The sequence below is a fragment of the Macrobrachium rosenbergii genome, chromosome 25 (genome assembly GCF_040412425.1).
Source record: "Macrobrachium rosenbergii isolate ZJJX-2024 chromosome 25, ASM4041242v1, whole genome shotgun sequence".
Taxonomy (NCBI): domain Eukaryota; kingdom Metazoa; phylum Arthropoda; class Malacostraca; order Decapoda; family Palaemonidae; genus Macrobrachium; species Macrobrachium rosenbergii.
The window spans coordinates 3160876-3185705 of record NC_089765.1 but is presented as its reverse complement, the minus strand read 5'-3'; the positions used below and the strand labels follow the sequence as shown (position 1 = coordinate 3185705).

The 24830-nt window shown below is 39.7% G+C and overlaps 2 protein-coding genes across 4 annotated transcripts in view; one reads left to right on the top strand and one right to left on the bottom strand.

The window, feature by feature from the left end:
• LOC136852282 (uncharacterized) overlaps nucleotides 1–24830 on the top strand; it is a 416936-nt gene that overhangs the window by 329903 nt on the left and 62203 nt on the right. The window lies entirely within an intron of this gene.
• Nucleotides 17201–24830, bottom strand: part of LOC136852278 (uncharacterized) — a 10751-nt gene continuing 3121 nt past the window's right edge. For all 3 annotated transcript variants that reach the window (XM_067126768.1, XM_067126767.1, XM_067126766.1), the window contains exons 2-4: nucleotides 23031–23241; nucleotides 22818–22905; nucleotides 17201–18581 (exon numbers count right to left, since the gene is read on the bottom strand). In XM_067126768.1, the coding sequence (XP_066982869.1) occupies nucleotides 17436–18581; nucleotides 22818–22905; nucleotides 23031–23197 (1401 nt within the window). In that variant the 5' untranslated portion in view covers nucleotides 23198–23241 and the 3' untranslated portion in view covers nucleotides 17201–17435. The remainder of the gene's footprint in view (nucleotides 18582–22817; nucleotides 22906–23030; nucleotides 23242–24830) is intronic.

Sequence of the window (24830 nt, the reverse complement as noted above, 5' to 3'; positions counted from 1 at the left end):
GTCACGCATTTGGGCAAGAGTTTGTTTGTTAGATGACATTTAAATGAGAATAATTCATGTTACAATCAACGTACAAAGGTGGTTACATACATCGGCGGAAAGGCCGGACAATAATACGTATGGAGAGATATATAAAAGTATGAAATAATAATAGGTGACATGCATGACGTGATTAGTGCAGAAATGAAAAGGCGCTTGACACCTTTACAAGTACTCCCCCCCCCCCCCCGCCTCCCAACAACACAATGATTACAGAGATAATTATTGGATGACATGAAAATTTTTCACGGAGGCGCTGGGGGAGCAGGAGGCGACCCCTTCTCTTCGAGAACTGTGGGCGGGGGCCAACGTCGACTGCCGGTGTAAGGACGTCAACTCGCCTCTCTCTTGTGTTTCTCCCTTCATATGTACATTAATCACGTCATGTATATTACCTGCCATCATTTCAGATTCTTTATGTACCTCATCTTATGCATTATTGTACGGCCTTTCCGCCGATGTATCTACCTTTTATATGCCCTATAACGAATATTGTACGTATTTTTATGCTTGTCAGAAAACACAAATTCTGCATGGACGCAGCGGGGGCCTCGGGTCGCCCGCTACCTTTCCGGCCGCTTTTTGCTTTATAGACACCTGTCGAGAATAATAAAGGATCAGTCTCTTTTGACATTTCTCTTGAACCTCACACCGGATCTTCCACAGCGCAGCTTCTGGGGCGCCCACGGCCCCTCCTTGTGGGAGGAGCGGGTATGTCTGTGGGTGCATTTTGAATGGGCACCCTGGAACGTCTGCCTACTTCCTCTCAGATTTCGCTGTCTAACAGGAATGCTGGTTTCAGCCTGTCGATGAAAACCCAATCCTCCCGGCTGCGGATGTCGATGAGATACGCCTTGGGAGTCCTGTCAATGACTCAGTAAGGGCCCCTGTAAGGCCTGGTCAAGGGTTGGCGACGGGTGTCTATCCTGACAAAGACGTAAGTGCAGGAATCTGGGCCGGCCAGGCTGTAGGTAATCGTTCTGTCCATGAAGGTCTTATGGCAAGGCGCGAACTTCTGTGCTAGCTCCCTCAACCTTGGGAGGGGCGTGTCTGTGGCATCGGCTGATGGTGGGAAGAATTCCACTGAAACAGTTAGTGTTTCTCCATAGAGTATTTCTGTGGGGGACACGTCGCCATCTGCACTCGGTGCGGTGTGGAGACCCAGCAGGACCCAGGGGAGCTGCGCCTTCCAGTTTTCGTCGGTGCAATGTGCCATCAGAGCTGCCTTCAGTGAGCATTGTGCCCTCTCTACCATGCTGTTTGCTGCGGGGTTGTGGGCTGTCGTGCTGTGAAGTCTTACCCATCAGGCATGCCAGGAAGACCCAGAGTTCTGACAGGAATGCTGAGCCCCTGTCCGTAGTAATGTTGTCTGGCACCACGAAGCGGCTGATCCAACTGGAGAGGAGGGCTTCTACGCAGGATGCTGTTGACGCCTCCTCCACAGGTGTCGCCTCTGGCCAGCGAGTGGAGCGATCTGTGACCGTCAGGAGGTACCTGGTGCCCCCAGACTGCGGTAGAGGCCCAACAACGTCTATGTGGATGTGGCTGAAGCGCCGACAAGGTTGGGGAGAATCACCAATGCCTGATTCTGTGTGCCTTGTGATCTTGCTGGTTTGGCATGGGATACAGCTCCTCGCCCACTGGCGGGCGTCCTTCCTGATGCCATGCCACACGAACTTTTCTGTCATCAGGCGCGCCTGATGGATGGGAGAGGCTGTGAATGATTTTGAAAGTCATCTTCCTCCTTGAGGTGGGGACCAGGGGGCGGGGGCAGCCGGTGCTTGTGTTGCAGAGAAGCATTGCACCCGAATCTCTCAAGGGCACGTCCTACCACTTGAGTGCCGTCAGTGCCGTCCTGTAGGCTGCCGTTTCTGGGCCTGCTGCTTGCTCCCTTGCCAGGTCCTCGTAGTCTATGCCGAGGTGGAGGATATTGATTTCCACCTGTGACAGGGCATCGGCTACTAGATTCTTCCTGCTGGGGACGTAGGTGATGGTGCAACCAAACTCGGAGATGGCGGCAAAGTGTCACTGCTGCCTTGCCGACCACACATCACCCGCCTTCACGAATGCAAGCACCAGGGGCTTGTGGTCCATGAGGATAGTGAATTGAGTACTGTCAAGCAGGTATTTGAAATGCCTCACAGCCTGGTAGATTGCGAGCAGCTCTCTGTTGAAGGTGCTGTAGCAGGTCTCTGCCGGAGACAACTTGTGACTGAAGAAGGCTAGAGGTCGGGGGGCGCTGTCGACTATTTGCTCGAGCACTACCCCGCAGGCGATGTTGCTGGCGTCGGTGGTGAGTCTCAGGGCAGCAGTGGAGTTATGATGCGTCAAGGTGGTGGCACTTGTGAGGGCTGTCTTCGTCTCTTCGAATGCCTGTTGCTGCGGAGCGGCCCACGTCAGCATTTTTGGCTTGCCCTTCAGGACTACTGTCAGGGGATACACGATGCAGGCCTTGATTATTTGTGGCATCGGGAACTTTTCTATTGTTTTCACGTTTGAGGCCATGTGGCGTACTCCTGTTGGGGAGATCTCGTGTCCGAGAAAATCTATTGTTTCCGCCCCGAACGTGCATTTGTCAAACCTGATGACTAATCCGTTCTCCTGCAAGAATTTCAGGATGGCGCGGACGTGGTGAAGGTGTTCCTCTGGGGACCTGGAGAAGATAAGGATGTCATCTACGTAACAGACGCAGAAGGGCAGGTCCCTAAGGATGGTGTCCATCAGGCGTTGGAATGTGGCCCCTGCGTTCCTGAGGCCAAAGGTGGAGTAGGAGAAGGTGTAAGTCCTCAACGGCATGATGATGGCTGTCTTCGGAACGTCGTCAGGATGCACAGGAACTGAAAGTATTATTTCAGCAAGTCCATCTTGGTGAAGACCTTGGCCCTGTGAAGGGCGCTCGTCAGGTCTTGCATGTTCAGCAGGGGGTAGTGGTCTGGTGTGGCAACTAAATTCAGACGACGGCAGTCTCCACAGGGCCTCCAGGAGCAATCTGACTTCTTTACCATATGTAGGGTAGATGCCCATGGGCTCGATGCTTTGGTACAGATGCCTATTTGTTCCATCTCAACGAAAGCCCTTTTGGCGTCTTGTAGTTTTTGGGAGGGCAGGCGACGGAACTTGGCATTAGTTGGGTGGCCCGTTGTAGTTATGTGGTGGAAGGAAAATGGCCGTGCTTGGCTCCAGCCCCTGGCAACTGGCAGAGCACTGGTTTAAAAACTTCCGGAAACTCTTAGAGGAGGGTGGCGTAATTGTTGGAGGTTGTGAAGCAGACGGCAGGCATCCCTGGTCTGGTGGAGAGTGGTCGGGAGTGGCAGGTTCCGGTGACAACCAGGAGTCTGTGGTGTCCCAGGAAATCGGCGCCCAAGAGGGGAACTTGACCTCTGCGATGACGAAAGGCCAGTGGTACCTGCGGCCCAAGATGGAGATTGTGTGGGTTGTGGTTCCATAGCAGTGGATGGCGGTTCCGTTCACAGCTAACAGGGAGGACGTGGAGCCAGCTGTCCGGGTGTAGTCCTCCTCCGACGGCGGGAATACCAACTGCATAGCCCATGTCAACCAGCAGGCACTGCTTTGATATTTCATCCCTGATGAAGAATCCTGCTGGTCGGGAGACATCTTTCATGGCCACTGTTGTTACTTGTGGCCGCCCTTCTCGTTTTTTGTGAAGGAACAGGGGGATCTGCAGTTCTTGGCGCTGGGGCCGAATCTCCTGTGGAAGTTATATCATGCCAGGTACGTCCGCACCCTCTGCTCCCTCGGCGATGCCTTCCTCCTGTAGATAGCGTTTATGTTTTCTGGGTCATCATCCTCAGTCGTCAGGCTATAGTCTGCGAGGGTGGTGGCCGCAAGGGCACCGGCATGTTTGGAGGCTTTAGTGACCTCATAGATTTTCTGTGCGACGTCGACCAGCTCGTCCATGGGAAGGCATCTGCGTCTTAAATTTGGCCCCTGGCCTCCTGCGGAAGGCGCTGCAGGAATATTGCTTTTGTCAAGCTGATTTCCTTCCTGCGCCCATCTGTGTCAACGCCCGGTAGTGTTACCAGACCTCGCAGTTTGTCCCAGGCGTCCCTGGGTGATGCTTCCCCTAAGGGCTGGGTCAATAGGTCTAGTGCGCACTGTGCTCTTTTGGGGACGGACATGGAATATGTTTGTATCAGCTTGTCTCACAAGGCCAAGTACGTGACCTTGTGTGGCAGTGAGTCAAGCCATGGGGAGATTTTGTTGACTTCTTCAGGTAGCATCGTCATGGTAACGTCTTCCTTGGTCTTCTCATCTGTGATGCGCGCCACGCGGAAGTGAGCATCAGCGCGCAGAAACTAAGATACTGTGTTCTGGCACGAAAACAGGGGGAGCTTCACTGCATTGGGCTTTGTGGGCGAAAGGGGCACACAGACGATTTCCGAGTTTCCGGATTCACATTGTAATTCATACTCTGCCATCTTTACTGTCACACACCAAAACGCGAGTACACACCATATTTATTCCACTAATGTGGTTAGAATTCGAGTGGTCGACGTGAGTCGTGAATGGCGAGGGCCAAAAACATTCAAAATACCAAAACGTGCCCTTGCAGGGACACCGTTATTAGTCCGTTAATGGCATGGGTTTCCTCAGAGGAAGGAGCTTTCAGAGGCCTAGACTGTGTCGCCGTTTTGAGTTTGCTAAAGGCTCTCTGAAGGTAAATGCGGCCGTATTTAGTCCATTAATGGTTGGGCCAAAACCACATGTTTACCTGTCACTCCAGGGTCACCAGTTGTGAAATTCAAGACTGATTTATTTTTCGGAAGCAGGTATACATTGAGGAATGTGGACGGAAAGATGGTCACAGACCTGCGGATCCCATGTCACGCATTTGGGCAAGAATTTGTGTTTGTTAGATGACATTTAAATGAGAATAATTCTTGTTACAATAAACGTGCAAAGGTGGTTACATACATCGGCAGGAAGGCCGGACAATAATACGTATGGAGAGATATATAAAAATATGAAATAATAACAGGTAATATACATGACGTGATTAATGCAGAAATGAAGATGCACTTGATGCCTTTACAGGGCCTCCATGAATATGATAAATGAAACAACCTAGGACATGAAAGCAGCAGGACAATCAGTAGCCACGAGCTTACTAGAATATATGAAAGCCTGATAAAGGAAGGGACAGGACCAGAGGAGTGCAAAAAATTTATAGTAATAGTATACAAAGAGAAGGGGATGTATTACAGTATGTAAATTACTGAGAAATAAGACAACTCAAGCAAGCTTTGAAAAATACTGGAAAAGGTATTGTATAAGAGCCTCAGAAAAATGTTTAAAATCGATAACCTTTGATTGGATTCATGACAGAGATAACAACAACAGAAGCAGTCTCTAAAATAAGGCAACTATAGGAAAGGTACCACACAAAGAAAGGATTACACTACTTATTTGTGGATCTGGAAAGGGCATTCGACAGAATATAGAGACTTATTATCAAATAGACAAAGAGTACTAGGAAACTCTTTTAAGATGAAACGCTAGATCTAGAGTGAAGTTAGTAGCAGGTACAAAAGAAGGATTTAAGGCAAATGTTGCTGTTCATCAAGGTTCAGCGTTTATCATCGTACTTAGAAGAAGCCACAAAGGAGTACAGGAAAAACTTGGATAGTGCTAACAGCAGAATCCTGAGAACAAATGACAAGTGGGAAAGAAGAAAGGAGAATACTGACAACAAAATAAAAAAAAAACTTATGGTGACAGGAAAGGGGTTAAAAGAAAAAGTACAATCAAGGAAGTGACCACATGGTTTTTGTAGGAAAGGTGTTAAGGTGAACTTGATACTGTGCACCGAATATAGTACAAGGCTTCACAAAAGTTATCTAGATTTATAAAATGTGCAAGGAGTAAGGGATTTTTGATGACAAGAGTAAATAGAGAAGCGAGCATTTCTGTTACCTTGAAGTAGATTGAATAAAGCTGATTACCTTTGCAACTCCGACGAAATTTTCCGTTTGGCTTTATAAATGAAGGAGACACTTTAGCTGCTATCTTGAAATGTTTTCCTTATTTACAGATATCCCATGATGAAAGACAAAGCGAGAGTAACTGGTAAAGTTTTTAAGGACTATGATTATTTTCAGTTTAAAAAAAAACGAAATGTGAAAAAAAGTTATATAAGAGGAACTTTATTAGTATTAAACAGGCACTCTAGTACTTATTTATTTTAGCACACTTTTTTTCTTTGTTTTGACTTAAGGCAATGTGCTTGTATTTATTTATTCCAGTGCTTCTGGAACATTGATTTGGGGCACCGATATCCTATAGACTACCATTACTTTATACAGACTTTTAATCACATTAACCATTACTTTCCTTTGAATCTTACTGTTCGTTTTATTATGAAAGCAGTGGATATCTTATGCCAAGAGATTGGATACAACAGTTGTTTCATTCCAACCATAAACCCACCTTCGTGGTATCGGTTGAGTTCTTCAGGAAACTTTCCTACTTTGTTCAGTGATCATCAGAGTGTTTTATGCTTTCACTATTTGACTTTGTCATTTTCCTCCCGTTTGAAGTGTCCTTCCTGGAATTCATTTTTCATCTGCCTGGCATCTCCTCCACCTATAACTGTAGATGTGCTACTGTAACTATAGTTTATCTACCAACCATTTTCTACATTTGGCCCCTCAGGGGCTAGTACTAAACACGGCGAATCAGTGTAGGTGAGTCACTGTTTCACCTTGTTTGGTACTAGCCAGGGGGATCAATAGTTTTGTATATGGCCTGAGGAAGTAATTGCCATAGGCCTTAATTGGGTTGTTTGGTAGATAGCATCCTAATTTTTGGTAGGTCGCGAATAGCTCGGTAGATGTCATACTATAGTAGCACTTGCAGAATCATCAGCACCTTCCATTTTAGGTTTTTTATCCAATATCCCATACATGTACTTTATATGTACTGTAACTTACGTTGTCACCTTAGAGAAGTATTGCACCTTTTCCGTTTGCCTTTCATCTTCGATTATTTGGAATTGAATTTCTCTCCCCTTCTAAATGTTTCATTTGGAAGAGTGACTTTTCAAATGGGAGGGAGCGCCCATCGTTTTGTGGATAAGGAGTGTTCCCTGGTTGGACAATTGAGCAAATGTAAGTGAAAAATTTTATCTGAAAATGACGAATGCTTTCTTTACATTGCTACAGACCCATATTTCAATAGAGTTTGACCCGGAAAAGGTTAAAGTACAATATATGAAGACATACAATTAACTGTCATTACAGATTATCATCAAGGTTAAGTAATAATTAAATTTGTAAATATCTATAAATTACATTAAGTTGTTCATATTCAAAAACTAACAGAAAATAAAAAGTATTTCCTTAGGCGTAATCAAGTTAGAAACCACATCAATATCAAAATGCAGTTTTTTTCCGCCATAGTGGAATCACCACTTATTATATAAACGGTGCAATAATAATGCATATTGCCATATATATGTTAATGGCCCTCCTGGGTCAAGAAGGGCCATCTTTTATTGGTATATCTGTTTTAAGAACAGACTCAATCGTCTTACTTCTTTAAGATGTCTGTGGTAGCTGCGGCTCATCCCTGGGTCAGCAAATCCCTTCTCCTTTGTCGACGTCTCTCACTAAACCTATCTTTACACAAAGGCCTACTGGAATTAAACACTGAGAAGCAAAACTCAGCAAAAGCTACGGTCATGAAATAGTGATTCAGACCCCCTATCAATGGTAAACATAACTAGAGGAAATACTTTTTCACAAACAGGCATAATAATTCTATACCAAGCAATACTAGCGAATAACACCCTGGTCATCAAGCAAAGTAATAAGGTCATAGTTATTCTCGACCACAATATATGTCATATAGTATGTAAAAGTAAAAAACTCCACTTCCCAAATATTCGTCCTCTCAGGACGAAACTCGAATTCCTGTTGAAAGAAACATTATATTAAAACCTGAAATGGTGTTCATTACATACAGAAAAATGTCTAATGGAGCATTAAATGGGAAAATTCATTATGTAGACATCGATCAGTTTTACTGCTTCCCAATTGGGGGTTTTCCCTCGAAAGTCTGGAAAAGACTATCTTACTTTTTTTATGGCCCAGATAATGTATCTTCATAGTGGCAGTTTCTTTAAACACTACACCAGGCTAAAAGCACATATCAGCCACCCAAGATCGAGGCAGTCTCCCTGTGAGAGTCACTGTTCCTCTCATAAATATCCCATGGGAGACCGCACACACACACACACACACACGCACGTACCCCAGCGGAACTTGGGCAGTTCCGGCTGATTGGCATAATGTTCTATCATGCTGTTCCCATGCGCTTGGATCGTGACAGACCCAAATGCGCTTACAGCCGAAGTGCCACTGCCAGGCCAGCACAAGGTTCTCCACTGCTGACCCAAGTCAATCAAGACTTAACATATATATATATATATATATATATATATATATATATATATATATATATATATACATACATATTTATATATATATATATATATATATATATATATATATATATATATATATATATATATATATATATATATATATATATATATGAAGCCACAATTTTTTTAATATCCAGTTCACTATACCTCAGGAATAACTTACACCCCAGGAAAACTATACGTGATAACGGAATCTGAACTGCCGCCTGGTGACAAAGCGCTTAGCACGTACAATTCCCCTTGGGAATTCACTTTACCGAAGTATATAATGTAGTGGGTATTAAACGAAATTTGTGGCTTAATATTTATGAATTTTAAAAATGTCCCAGTTTATATAACAAAAATTCAAATATACACACACGTGCATATACATGTAAGGTTAAGTATAGCTTAATTTAACCAGACCACTGAGCTGATTAACAGTTCTCCTAGGGCTGGCCCGAAGGATTAGATTTATTTTACGTGACTACCTAGCAACGGGACCTACATCTTATTGTGGAATCCGAACCACATTATATAAAACACTTTCCTTGAATTCATTTAGTAGTTTTGAACTTGAATGATAAAAGATACTGGTTATGATTCCGTTGAGACATGACTCCTAAATTTCTAATAGTTTTAATACAAACAAGTAAAAAATGCGTCTAAGTGTCTTCGGCGCAGTCAGGTTTTCTGTACAGCGTATAATCAAGGCCACCGAAAATAGATCTGTCTTACGGTGGCCTCGGTATAATGCTATATGAGCCGCGGCCCATGAAACTTCAACCACGGCCCGGTGGTGGTGGTCTCCCCTATATCGTTTCCAGATGCGCGATTAATGAATAAGTTTAACCTTACATAAAATAAAAACTACTGAGGCTAGAGGGCTGCAATTTGGTGTGTTTGATGATTGGATGGTGGATGATTAACATACCAATCTGCAGCCATCTAACCTCAGTAGTTTTTAAGATCTGAGGGCGGACAGAAAAGTGCAGACGGACAGAGAAACCCATCTCATAGTCTTTTACACAAAACTGAAAATCTGATTGACTGACAACAGACTTTAGTTCTTTTTACCGCCAGTGAGTAGTAAGAAAGATGAAAATAGTACTATACAGTATCTCTGTACAAATATATACAATACATGTACACAAATCATTTTGATAGCCATTCAGACAGTCGAGTGTCATTATGATATTTACAGGTACTAAATACGACTTGGGCATTATTCAACACAAATGCCGGATTGGCAATTCTAATGGCTGAGGTGTCATTCACAAACCATCTGGCAACAAAAACCATTTGAGGAGCTTTAAAGTCAGATGACAAATGTCCAAACCATACGACTGGAGTTCAGATATAACAGCAAAAATTATATTAACGCTCAACGTTGTTTTACTTGCATTTTTGCCTTTTTGACTGAAATAGATAAAAGAAGCGAAATGGCTACGGGTCAGAAGTGCTCCTTCACACGTCTTTAACATTCTAAATCACCGATGCCCAGAACGAACAATAAATACCAATGGAAATATCTTCAAAACTTACAGACAGAGCAGAGCAACCCTTTAACACTTAAATCACTGATGCCCAGAACGAACAATAAATACCAATGAACACAGGCTGAACAGAAGAGAGCAACTCTTTAAAATACAGGGATCAGTTTACCTGTTTTATTCTACTTTTGATCCTGTTCGTCTGCCCTACTCCTGTTTTTATTTATTTTTTCTCAATTTGGGTACATTAATTTTGACGTTAATGTGTTAGTATGTGTTATATAATGAAAATAATGGACGAGTGTGTGTGTGTGTGTGTAAAGTCTTGACGATACTGTCACTACAAATTTTTAATCGCAGTTCTATTAATATCATCGTCAAAGGGCTATTTTGAAGGCATGTGAGCTTATTCAGATAGAAGAATGGGGGAGAAAAGTGTTGATTACAATAACAACTTTGGGGATCTTTCTACCAAAAGGTAACGTTCGAAAAGTAATGAATAACAGTTCCGATTCTGTGTCAGAATGGAATTCGTTTGCATTCTTCGCTACTTCCCATAGTTTTATACTAAGTCAAAAACAAAGTATAAAATATGTTATGTTAATGATATGATCTGGTAATTCTGCAAATATTCGTGTCTTTTACAACATTTTTTTGTATGGCTTTGATGTTTCCTTGGAATTACTGTAAAAGGTTACCTCGAAGATCTAAATAATTTTGCATACATGAATATATATATATATATATATATATATATATATATATATATATATATATATATATATATATATATATATATATATATATATATATATATGGACTAATGGACTATTGATACATTGACTATTTTTAATATTCACAGATATTAAGCCACAAATGTTCGTTTTACACCCAATTGACCGTACCTTAAGAATAACATACGCCCAAAATCATCAAAACTAATAAGAGATTCGTCACCGGCAGGATTCGAACCATTGCCTGTTTTAGAAATAACGAAAGAAACCGGCTTAGAAAACCCGGTTAACAACAATACTAAGTAGATATCGACTGTGCTGTACATACACCTGTCAAATTCGTGCTCTATTATTGTTAGAATCGATATAAACCTACTTCCACTATGACTGGTAATTTTGTGGCTTAATATTTATGAATATAAAGTGTCCCCGCATATCTGACAAAAATTCATACTCTTTGAATCCATTTAATATTGGGTACCCAGATAGTCAAAGTCACTGGCCATCGTATTTTCTAAAACGGGCAACAGTTCGAATCCTGCTGCTGACGAAGCACTTATCAGTTTTGATTCACTTGGGTGAAAGTTATTCCTAAGGTATAACGAACTGGATTTGAAATTATTTTTGTGGCTTGATATTTGGAAATTATATAAAGACATACACATATATACAGTATATATATATATATATATATATATATATATATATATATATATATATATATATATATATATATATATATATATATATATATATATATATATATATATATATATATATATATTATATATATATATATTATATATATATATATTATATATAATATATATATATATATATATATATATATATATATATATATTTATATATATATATATTTATATATATATATATATATATATATATATATATATATATATATATATATATATATATATATATATATATATATATATATATATAGAGAGAGAGAGAGAGAGAGAGAGAGAGAGAGAGAGAGAGAGAGAGTAATCCTTCAATTATCCAGATTGCCTTTATCCAAAACTCGACATTATCCGACACACTTGGGCCAGGGACCAAGGCCCCAAAAGATGTAAGATATACTGTATGTAAATTTTTAAAAAATTAAAAGGTCTCGCTGAAGGTTGGCAATGTTGCGCAGCCTCAGGAAAATGTTGGTAACAATGCTTATACTTAAACAGACTGAGAAAGGGTTTTGGGGGTGGGGGAGGCCTTAAGAAGTTTCCAAAGTGGGAGGGTGGGCCACATGGCTGGGTACCATGGGAGAAGAGGGGCAGTAAGGCTGTGTAGAGGACCTCAGAGAAGGGGTTGTCTTGGAAGGTGGGTGAAGCTGGGGAGCAGTTTCTCTGGCTGGGAGTGGGTGGGGATGCAGTGTTGGATGGGTGAAGAGGGCTACGTAGACGTCTGACTTGTCAGAGGCTGTTTTGTGTTGTTACGATTAAGATTTTTAATGTATATTTTACACTATTCTCATTTATATTTTTACTGAGAGAGAGAGAGAGAACAACTATTGTGATGAAATATCAACAGTGATAAAATATTCTCTTGTAGACTGTTATAATCGTGTGATAATCATACTAAGCGTTAACTAAACTTGTAATAAAATACAGCACAGTAAATCAAGCACAGCTACAAAGGAAAATGGCAAACATGAAACTGAGCTAAGAAAAGCACACAAATGCACACAATATGTAAAGACACACACACACAGGTAAACAAATAAAGCTTTCATGATGTCATGAGGAATGATGGAAAATCATTTATTCCAATAACACAGAAAACGATCAACTACTTTTTAGTGGTGTTCTTAAAATGAATTTGCTTTGGACAATTGTCATCGGGGAATTCCATATGTACTAAAGATGTATTCACAGGGTGTTGTAATGTTGTAAGAGCCCGACGCTGCCTCTTCCAAACACGTGTGTGTTCGTGTGTTCGTCAATCGTCATCATCGAAGTGGACAGGACAAAGCAAGCGTCTCGTTTTTTTTCTCTACAGGAACGCGATTTCAATCATACAATATTTCCGTCTGTTTCTCCCTAACCATTGTTGTCTTGATGTATGTACAATCACCACTACTTGCATTGCCATGCAAGCATTCTAATCATGTACTCATAATGTTCCAACGAATCTTCTGTATCAAACTGTGTGTATGTTTCTGTTTGTGAAGACGCCAAACGTCTCGCCATTTCACATATATTATGCTACTGCATTGTATCCATTAATCTGTCTTGAATCTCAAGCAATTGGCCATGTGTAGAATTTCCTGGCCTTTCCACTGATGTATGTTTCATCACTGTATGTTAATCATGTCTCTTGATATCGCCATCTGTTTGTCTGCCGACAAACACAGATGTCTGAACCTTTTATCTCTGTTTTACCTGTCTGTGTGTAGATGCTACATTACCACTCGCACGCGTCAATAACATCTTCGAAGATTCTGTACATTTATCTCAGTAAGGAACTACCAGTAAACCAGTTAACACCCAGCCAGTATGTCACTCATACCCCAGTCCTTACACTGGTGACCCCGGAGTGACCCGAAGGGCCCGGCCGACCCAAGATGACGACCCACGTGCCGACAGACCCTTCGCCGCCTCGCTGTTTCCCGCCATTCCTGAGTTCTCAGTAGAAGTCCGACCCTCCGAGATGACCCACCCCACCACCGGAGCCCTGGACGCCTCCTCCAGGAAACCTGAAGCCGCCCCCGCACTCGTACTGGATGAGCTGACCAACGAAGAACCAGCCACGTCATCCTTCAGCCTGCTGCTGCCCCTCTCGAGCTGACTACCAAGGATCAGTCGCCGTCATCCTTCAGCCCTCGAGCCGGCCACCGAAGAATGATCCGACGTCACCCTTCAACCCGCTCCCGCCCTCCTCGAGCTCCTGCTGGCCGGTGCCGCCCTTCAGCCTCCTAGCCGCCCCTAGCCCAAGCCCTTCTAGCCAACTACAATTGTCGGCAAGACAATTTCCGCATCGATGCCTCGCTTGTGGGGGGAACATTGTAAGAGCCCGTCGCCCCTACGCCGTCTCTTCCAAACAATCAGATGTTACACACGTCTTGAGGGAGAGTACTTGTAAGAGCCCGACGCTGCCTCTTCCAAACACGTGTGTGTTCGTGTGTTCGTCAGTCGTCATCTTCGAAGTGGACAGGACAAAGCAAGCGTCTCGTTTTCTTTCTCTACAGGAATGCGATTTCAACCATACAATATTTCTGTCTGTTTCTCCCTAACCATTGTTGTCTTGATGTATGTACAATCACCACTACTTGCATTGCTATGCAAGCATTCTAATCATGTACTCAAAATGTTCCAACGAATCTTCTGTATCAAACTGTGTGTATGTTTGTTTGTGAAGACGCCAAACGTCTCGCCATTTCACATATATTATGCTGCTGTATTGTATCCATTAATCTGTCTTGAATCTCAAGCAATTGGCCATATGTAGAATTTCCTGGCCTTTCCACTGATGTATGTTTCATCACTGTATGTTAATCATGTCTCTTGATATCGCCATCTGTTTGTCTGCCGACAAACACAGATGTCTGAACCTTTTATCTCTGTTTTACCTGTCTGTGTGTAGATGCTGCATTACCGCTCGCACGCGTCAATAACATCTTCGAAGATGCTGTACATTTATCTCAGTAAGGAACTACCAATAAACCAGCTAACACCCAGCCAGTATGTCACTCATACCCCAGTCCTTACAATGTAATACATAAGCACAGTTTGTGTATTAGAAACTGAACAAATTTCATTTTTGATAGATGGTACTAGACTAGGGTTTCAAACAACGTTACCAAACTTATAACTTATTAACAGCCCATAATCAACTCTTATAATAAACACAACTTACCAAGGAACTGACGTAAACAACATTGAGTATGACATAAACAAACAAATCGGGAAACAGCTTTTTGTGATTTTGAGGGATTTTTCTTTAACATAAAGTATGTTAGTTTACTTTTGTATACATGTAGCACCCATGTGTGCAGGCCTACACACACCTATAATCAAAATCATCTCCATCCCGCAATGACTAACCAGTGAGAGAAACCATGCGGTGAAGAGAAACACAACTTTTCTTGTACATCCTTTGTACATGTATCTCCATTGTCATTATTGTCATAATCTATGTATTATTACCATTGTATGTATTGCTATGCCAGCTTTCCGACCATATATGTAATGATCTTCAGTCAAATGCTCTGTATCAGTTTGTACATATATCTCTGTCTCTGAACAAATACAGATGCTTGAATTTAATCCCCTTTCTCGACCTGTCAGAGGTTGGGAGCTACATTGCGGCTCACACAAGCTATTGACCTATGTGAAAGTTTTGTAAATAAATCAGTGACACTGTAGTCTCCGTATCTTACTCGTACCTTGCCTCACATTGGTGAGCCCGGGGAGATGCCCGACCAAGCCAGCAGCAATGATCCCAAAATCATCAGCGAAAACCTTGCAGCCACCTCCATATGCCTACTGCCCTTCACGCCTCACAACCCAGAGGCATGGTTCTTCAGGGCAGAAACGATTTTCCACACAAACAAAATCACCTCGGTGACCCGCAGAGCAGATACCATCCTCGAATTCCTGCCGGACGACGTCTTCCGGCAGAAAGCAGGATGGCTCGTATAATTAGGTGCCCGTCACCTACAACCTACTGAAGGTCCAGTTAACGTCATCTTTCAGCATGCCGCCTGCCCAGAAAGCTAAGAAGTTCCTCAACCACGTGGGGCCCCAATAGGAGACGAGAAGCTGTCGCATGTGTACAAGCAGCTGCGGTGGCTAAGCACGCTGCCCACCAAGGGCGGCCAACCCGAGTCATCCTTGGACCTCGTGAGTTTGGTACTCCTCACAAAACAGGCCTACACACACCCACAATCAAAATCTCCTTTATCCTGCGATAACTAACCCACGAGAGGAACCATGTGGTCGAGGGAAGCACAACTTCTCTTGTACGTCTTTTGTACATATATCTCCATTGTCATTATTGTCATGATCTATGTATTATTACCATTGTTTGAATTGTTATGCCAGCTTTCCAACCATATATGTATGATCTTCAGTCAAATGTTCTGTTTCAGTTCATATGTATAGTTTTGTCTGTGAACACATGCTTGAATTTAATCCCTTTCTCAACCTGTCAGAGGTCAGGAGCTACAATGCAGATCACATAAACTATTGACCTGTGTGAAAGTTTTGTAAATAAATCAGTAAAACTGTAGTCTCCGTATCTTAATCGTACCTCGCCTCACAACCCATTTTATATTTATGCACAAAATAAAAACAATAATTCCAGTAATATATTAATTTTCTTTAGCAACAAAAAAATTATACCCCAAGTTCTTTGGCTAGTAGGCTCAATCAGCTGATTCTGAGAGTGAAACATTAGTCATTGCAAATGGCATCTATTGTTTTTTTACACAACACAATGATGATATAACGTGATAATAAGACAGTGTAAATGGATTCAATAAGTAAAATATTAGTTTTGTTACCATTACCTGTATTTTAAATACAGCTGTAATAGCCTATTTGACTAATGCACATGGATACTATGAGTGTAACACCAAGCCTAGGTAAACAGTTCACATACACATTATGTATATCGTGTATGGTTATTCAATATCGTAACAGCTGATAAGAAAGTCCTGTATAAAAATACATTGTTGGTCAAAAAGCCATGGTAGGCTGTGGGTAAACAGATAGGCTACTTACCTACTGAATTGTGTCATTTACAAGCTAAGTTCCCGGTTGGGCGAGCGGGTTCCGTTCTCAGCTACCACACTGTTGGTCGCGAGTTCGAATCTCCGACCGGCCAATGAACAATAAGAGGAATTTATTTCTGGTGATATAAATTCATTTCTCGCTATAATGTGGTTCAGATTCCACAATAAGCTGTAGGTCCCGTTGCTAGGTAACCAATTGGTTCTTAGCCACGTAAAATAAGTCTAATCCTTCGGGCCAGCCCTAGGAGAGCTGTTAATCAGCTCTGTGGTCTGGTTAAACTAAGATATACTTAACTTAATTTACAAGCTAAAGAAAAAGAAGCGGTTAATTTTTTTTAATGTATTTATGCAGTATATTTTGTTACAAATGTGGGGAAAAAGGTAGATAATTGCCTCTTGCATAAAGTTTTCAATTTAAAGCGTGATGGCAGTTGTTTACAAGCATACTGAGTGACAAGGTTAGGTAAGGAAGGGTACAGAGTTCCCTTTTAATACTCCTAGATTTTTTTACTCACCCTTATCCAGATTTTACTAATATCCGACAGGCCCTTGGCTCTATTAATCCTGATAATTGAAGGATTACTTATATATTGTATAATATATATATATATATATATATATATATATATATATATATATATATATATATATATATATATATATATATATATGTATATATATACACACATATATATGTGTATATATATAACATTTATTAAGGCTATGGAAACACAAGTGAATATTCATGGTTTATTGAGGAATGATATAGCCTTCCTTATCCTTCTCTCAGGAAAGTAAAAGGGCAAGATGAGCTAAGCAACTTTTGTCTTTTGGCTCAGCAGATATAACTGGAGTCTACCGAAGAAATTCTTACATCAATTCAATTTCATTGGTAGTACATTTTTAAATTACTTGAAGATTTTGATTTACAAGAGCGCAAGGCAGTTGCTTTAACAATGGTAATTTCTCATTCAGTGCAAAGTTCCATTTATTACTTGTTCCATTGTGTCAAAAATCTGACTACAGTGCTGCTGTACAACAGCTTCCGTAACATATTTAGAGTTATATAATAGATTGAGAATTAGTCGGCCTCTAAAGGAATGGAAGAAATAAGCAAAGTTTTTGATATCTGTACGATGTAGTGACAGTTGTCGTTGCAAAAGAAAAGCCTTTACATAAGGTCCATCATCAGTCAATAGATTTGTTACATCTCCCAAATTAGAAAATACACAGTCGATTTGCATTGGGTTGGCTTGATAGAAGATATCATCATAGCTCTGGTCTTTTTTGCTACATAACTTTATGTAAGCCATTTGAAAGAGAATAGATTGGTTTTCTAAGTGTTGATGAAGATCTTGGTGAAGAGTTCTAGCAAAGTCCCAGAACTTTCCACTGAGGTCCCTTGGCACATCTGCCCATAAATTGAGTGGCCCACGTGCGTGACACCCCATAGCGTCAGAATTATCTCCAGTCCAGTAACGACGCAAGTTAATGATGTGACCATTACAGATCTTATAAGAATTTTGGATGTGATTATTCTCCACCAAGGAAGTGACGATGGATGCATCGGCAAGGGCTGCAAAGGCAGAATGAATGGATACCCCTTCAGCTTTACATCTACTGATAAATCTTTTAGTTGTGTCGTTGTCCAAGACGTGTGTCAAGTTACAAGTTTTGTCTTCTCCTTCAGGAGGAGGTTCAACTGTTAAAAGTAGAGGTATTCCAGTGCCTTTGTCCTCTGCTCTTGAAATAAGCTCCTGCCTTAAAGATGGATCATTTTGAATGGCAGTCATTTTAACAGACACCAACTCTTCTGTTTTTGTATCTGATACAAAGTATCCAATGCGTTCCTCATCACATACTGGTTTATTAGCCATGACGTCATTGAGGATTCTGATGAAACCTCCACAGACTTTCATCATAGACAATCCATCAGTGATGGCGTGGTGTACGCCAATGAACAACTGAGAGGTATAAGTAAGGTCTTTATCCAAGGCTAAGGAATCAGCATTAGTGTCTAATAACAATCTTGCACACCATAAAGGCCCTTCCTCAGAATTGTACCGGTGAATCTGAAGGAGATCTCTTATGTACTCTGGTCCAACATCTTTCACCATCTATAAGAGGAAAAATATTTTGTTTAATGATACTGCCGGCCGTTGTAGCTTCTTGAATGCGTAATGAATTAAAGTCTGACTAGACAGCTCTCAGAACAGAATGAAATAAATATGTATTGCGGTAGGGTTACATAATAACCGATTAAAGATACAGATTTATTTATGAAAAGGTGGACTTAACAAATTAACTCCAGTTGTTTGATCATGTCTTACCAGCTCTGTCTCTGCATGAATTCAATGAAATGCAAAATGAGCACAGGATATTTCTTTTAGCATAGATAATCAATAGAAACTGTTTCCCAACACATGATTATCTAAGAGTCTGAACCCACGAATGTTAGTGGTAAGCCACAAACATTACAGAAAATTACAATTCTTCACTGTTGAACGTTGCCGTGATGTATTAATTTTGATCTCTTATTATCTACTTACTGAAAGTTTGTAAGAGCACATAGTGATATTGGAAACGAAGCTGATGATGCTCTACCTCAAAATTATTAACAAAGATGCGTTCACAGTTTCTTTGTCACTTTTAACCAAATAGTAAAACTTGATAATTTCATGACTGATAAAACAGGACCTTTATGCGTTGTTTCTGAGACCTGTTGGAAACGGATAGTTTGAGACTCTTGTGGTCACTTTGAATGTTCGGATACCCCAACTATCCTTTTAAATTTTAATGTTTTAAAACTCCTCTTTTTACTTACACATCATTTAATTTTCCCGACAACTTGACAATTATTTATGTACACTTTTACATAATCATCTGTAAGTGCATAATAAGTATGTACATTCAACTTCTGTATACCATATATAATAGTTGTGCTTATTTCATCATTATTTTTCATTCATAATGCCTCGTAGCCACTTTTTGTAGTTAGTTCGAAACATTTGTGACGGGAGGTACGAATGTTGTATACTGTGAATTCAAGTGTTAAATTCCAAATACCATTTCCTCGTAAATAACTAAAATTGCTACGAACTATGGTAAAGGTATTAAATACCGGCACAGATGCTGTATGCTCGTTGTTTTTCGACACCTTTCTCCGAAGGAACATCAGCAAAGGAGGAAGTATAATTCGGAAAGCAGAACTAAACGAAACGTTTGGATAACCTGCGCCAAAAAGCATCCTATCTTTCGCAATGATTACCATCCTTATTTACGGCATAAAACAGGGGCGTCATTTCAGATTTTTGTTGGGGTGGGCAAAGACGGTTTGGCCAGCGAAGCGAGCTTAATCAGCTGAGTTTTTTTTTTTTTAGCTATTTTATGTGTTTTTGAAGCCACATGAGCAAGTTATTTCAGCAAAAATTATATACTCCCACTACTATATGTTTTATCTCATCATCACTGGTAGCTAGTAGACAGACAAAGATCAAGAAACAATATTTCTGAGAAATTTTATATATTTATGACTGCACATTTAAAAAGAAAACCTGCTGTTATTTCTTGGGGCTTGGGGATGAGGGGGCCAAGTTGAGGCTTTGGGGGGGGGGCAAATTGGGTCTTGGGGGGGCCAAGTTGAGTCTTGAGGGGGCAGTTGACCCCAGCCCCGCCCCCCAAAAAAAAATGACGCCCCTGCATAAAAAGGAGTGTGCAGGAACCTGTTCACGACCAGTGACCAGACGATCTAGCCAATGAGGATCCCTCTCTCCATTCCTCAAAACATCAAACAAGGAGAGAAATGCTTTTTTTCGCTTTGAGAACTTTCATTTCTTTTATTCATTATTAGATTAGCATCTTGTAACTTCGTCGAAGGCTAAGGAACCTATGTTCATACGAATTAAGTATTTATATTTATCTGTAACTCTAAGGAATCACCGTTGTTGTTTTCTTGTCTGTACTGTACATAATCTTCAACAATTTTCTGGAAATTCAGCAGGCTCATTCTCTGTTGTACACACCTGTCAGACAAGATGGGTGATACATATGATCCTGGGAAACAATATCCCTAGCACTAGCTTGGCCAAAAGTTTCTCATCTAGCAAGATGATGACACATTGTTGCAATGTCATGGCCAATCATAAATCTTTGATTGGTGCTGGTTTGTCAAAAATAAATAAATCCTTCTTTGTGTCTAAGATTTATGTGCATCTTCTTCAGCTGCCTTTTGGGTACTACGTGTGAATTTTACCCTTGGGGCATCAACTTCTTTCCTCTTTCCAGTTTTGTGGTTTTGAACTTGAGCATACGTGATGCATGATATTTAGCTTTGTTCTTTTCAAACATCTGTAGAATTCCTTCACCTTCGTCTAGCCTTATGGGATCAAATGGTATGGGCATTGCAACAAGGGCAACATAGCCAGCACTAGATGAATCCGCTAGTCTTTTTCATGTATCCTCTTGACATAAGCAACAAAGCTCCCTGTTAAGTCTAACTAACTCCCTTTAGGAAAGACTGATTTCCAAGACTGTGCTGCTGTTGCTTTTGTTCCGTAGGACAAGGGTTTAGCCTTTTACTACCTATACAACACACATGCACTCTCAGATATGGGATACAACTAGGTTCAAATATGTTGTAATCCTATCCCTAGCCTGATCATTTATCTTGTGCTATTCTATTCCTGTGTGATCTGTACACCTTGCAGAACACTAAATCCCAACCCTCTTTGACTCGGTTCTCCCGCACTAGTGCATCCTGTCAATTCAGGTGTTTCGGTTTAACTTTGAATTGGGACTAGTTAAACAGCACCAGGAGAGCTAATGACATATTTTTACCCTTAGCTAGAACCCCATAATAAGTCTCACAGTTAAAGTGCACTGACACTACAATATTGCACTGTTACAATGAGCAAATTACCCATTTTTCATATGACGATGAAAATGGGTTAATGTCTTAATTTCTAACCTACAAAAATAAACTGATCAAGCTAAAGTTACCCCATATTCACGTATTACCTAACCTTTTACCTCCTATACGAACTTGAGTACAAATATTTGGCTTTTTAGCAGTCTTGCATATAGTGACAGCTATCTTGGATGTTTCAAGATAACAAAGTTATGTATCTCAGTACTTTAAGACTTGCTTTCAATATTCTAACATAAACTGAGTGCGACTGAGGAATTCCAATGTGATTAAGAAATTAGGTGTCAGTATTCATATATCCACAGGAAGCCATTTTGAAAACCTGCCAGCCATCTTGGAAAATGGCAAAATTCTGTATGGCCGGAAGTTGATTATGAAAAAGAAGGCCGAGTAGAATTGCTGTGCCGAATTTCATGTTTGTACCACCATTTGCATTTTTTTCTATTATTTTGCAGTTACACAATCCGCTACGTTGTTTCACATGATAATGATAACTATTTGAGGATGTCTAACAGATGAATGACAGATTTAATGCAACCAACTCAAAAATTGCATCTTATATCATTTTTATGACAAAGTAGAAGAGAAGGTTTCATTTGAAATTATATTTTTTGCAAAGTAGCCTGTCACAAATTCATGTCTCGAAGCATGACTTCTGTATTTGCTGTTAGCCACAGTCAGAGGAGTTGCAATGATATAAGAGCACCATCACTTCCTAGGTAATGTAATTCTATGGACTTTTCAATAATGGTGATTGGGAGTGCTGGTCGTCCATGGGAGAAAGGTAGTAAATACATTACAATGTAGTCTTTTGCTTAGTCTATATTGACAAACGCAAGACCAGTTGTAATCGAAACTTCAGCTCGTGAAGATCACATTAGTAATACTGATGAAGGGTTAGAGATCAGAGATAATTAGCAGCCTCATCACATAGCATGTTATTGTCTTCAAGCGCCACCTTGAGTTAGATATTTAACCAGTGACTGAGATACCGTCTATGAATTATTATTCATTAAGTGAGGAGTCAGGTGCCAAAAGCTTAGGATTCTAAAGTCCTCAGCTTTCTCAGATAACTATTTTTTTTTTATCTTACGGCTAAATTGACCTGTCCCCCCTTCCGAGATAGAAGGCTGCGTGTAGTTCATTTATCTCCTCATCTAACGTGAGTGTCAGTGTCATTCTCCAATTAACCACTAAAATTGTAGCCAAGCTCTTTGGAACATGGCAGATGGAGGTCATTTGACATTCTCAAAACAGAATTTTCTTGGTATCCAGTACTTTTGAGCTTTAATTCACACTTCGGACCAGTTTTCTGCTGATAATTTTAATTCCAAGTAGTTTAAATTCCAAATGTAATATATGTGAGCCACTAGTATTCAGTATTTAGTTTTTAACAGTATGGCATATTGTGATAAGATTTTTGTCATACCTTAAAATCAATGTCCTCCGTATCCCTGTATCGAAGCCATGTTTGGCCATCACGTTGGCCAAAGCAGATTCGGAATGCTGGACACTTCCTGTTGAGTAAGAAGTAACTTTAATAACATAAGCATTAAGAAGCAAAAAAGAAGAGAAAGTGTTCACTTATAATCTTCTTATATAAAAGTGTTTGTTAGATGACAACGGATAATAAATATATAACCTTTGTAGATGAATGAGTGCAGTTTTCACGTCGTTTTCCTGTAGAGGTTGGATGCTGCTCAAGCTTAATTGGTAAGCTAATAAGAAGCTTCCTCTCTTATGAGAAATCTCGTGCAGTTTCTCCTGATCTGATGCTTTACAGAGCCATTTTTCGTTCTGCGTTTCCATATTCAGTTATCACCTAAATTAGTAGGCTTGATTAGCTTTAATCGCTGAAAAAAAGGACATCAGTTAGTGAATTATTCATATTCTTGTATCATGCGCGGTTTGGAATGCTGAAGTTTTCTAGCTAAATAATATAATCCACAAGCAAATTACTAATGGACATCAGTTAGTGAATTATTCATATTCTTGTATCATGTGCAGTTTGGAATGCTGAAGTTTTCTAGCTAAATAATATAATCCACAAGCAATTTACTAATAAGACAAAGTACAAAATTTAATTTAACAAACTGTAAAAAAAAATTTTTTACAGTTTCTTATTTTTGCGAAACACACAATTCGCAGGCATGCAACTCTTATGTTATCTATAGTCCCTCTTAAAGGGAAATAATCAAGACAAACCATTGTATTCCTCCTTTCAGAAAATTCGAGTTATGTTCTTTTAGTAAGTTCAGTGACTAAAATACCTGTATTCATGTGTTTCTTGTTTATGAATGCTGTATATAAAACAAGACTTCGGCAGGTGATACATCTTATGACAACTCAAAATAGGTGTTCGAAGTGGGTCGAATATTGCTGTGCTATGGGATGTTTAGTCTTGTTTCCTACTTTTGATTGTAAATATATATATTATATATATATATATATATATATATATATATATATATATATATATATATATATATATATTATATAAATGTATATGTATATATGTGTATGTATATATATATATATATATATATATATATATATATATATATATATTTATATATATATATATATATATATATATATATATATATATATATATTTATATATATATTTATATATATATATATATATATATATATATATATATATTTATAAATATAGATATGTATACAGTATATATGTATATATATGAATATATATTTATATATATAAATATGTGTGTGTGCGTGTAATTAAAAGAAAGAAATAAATGTTCAAAAACTTTTGACTTAGCTCAGTATGTGAAATCTACTAGGCGAATTCTTCAGTACTATACTTAAGTTTGAGTATCAAGTAGGTACATCCATTAATCTAATATAATGAACTGCTAACATATATACATACACAGACACACACACTTGTATATATGTGAGTGTGCGTGTATCATATATATATATATATATATATATATATATATATATATATATATATATATATATATATATATATTTATATATTAAATCGAGATGTTGCCCGTTCATTATGTTAGCTATTGCATTAACATATGAGATTAATGGATGTGCCCACTTGAATACTCGTATTTATGTTTAGTTCTAGAGAATGCGCCTAGTAGCTTTCACATATCGAGCTAAGTCGAAACGTTTTCAGCATTTCATAACCAGAGGGAGCAAGGGTTTGCTTATTTTAGTTCTAGGTAGGCATACATTTGAGCTGACAAAAGTTCATAACCTTCACTGCAATCAGAAATTACTTTATAGCACTGAAATATATCCCCATATTCCCATTTAGATCTTGAGGGGAAGTAGAGTTTCTCCATATTATTTCGGAGTTCAGATATCCGTTTTAGAAGACAGTATTCCCCAGGAACACTTTGAAATGGAGAAGTTAATTTTTGGTCAATTGGGTAATTCAACAAATAAGTGTACGT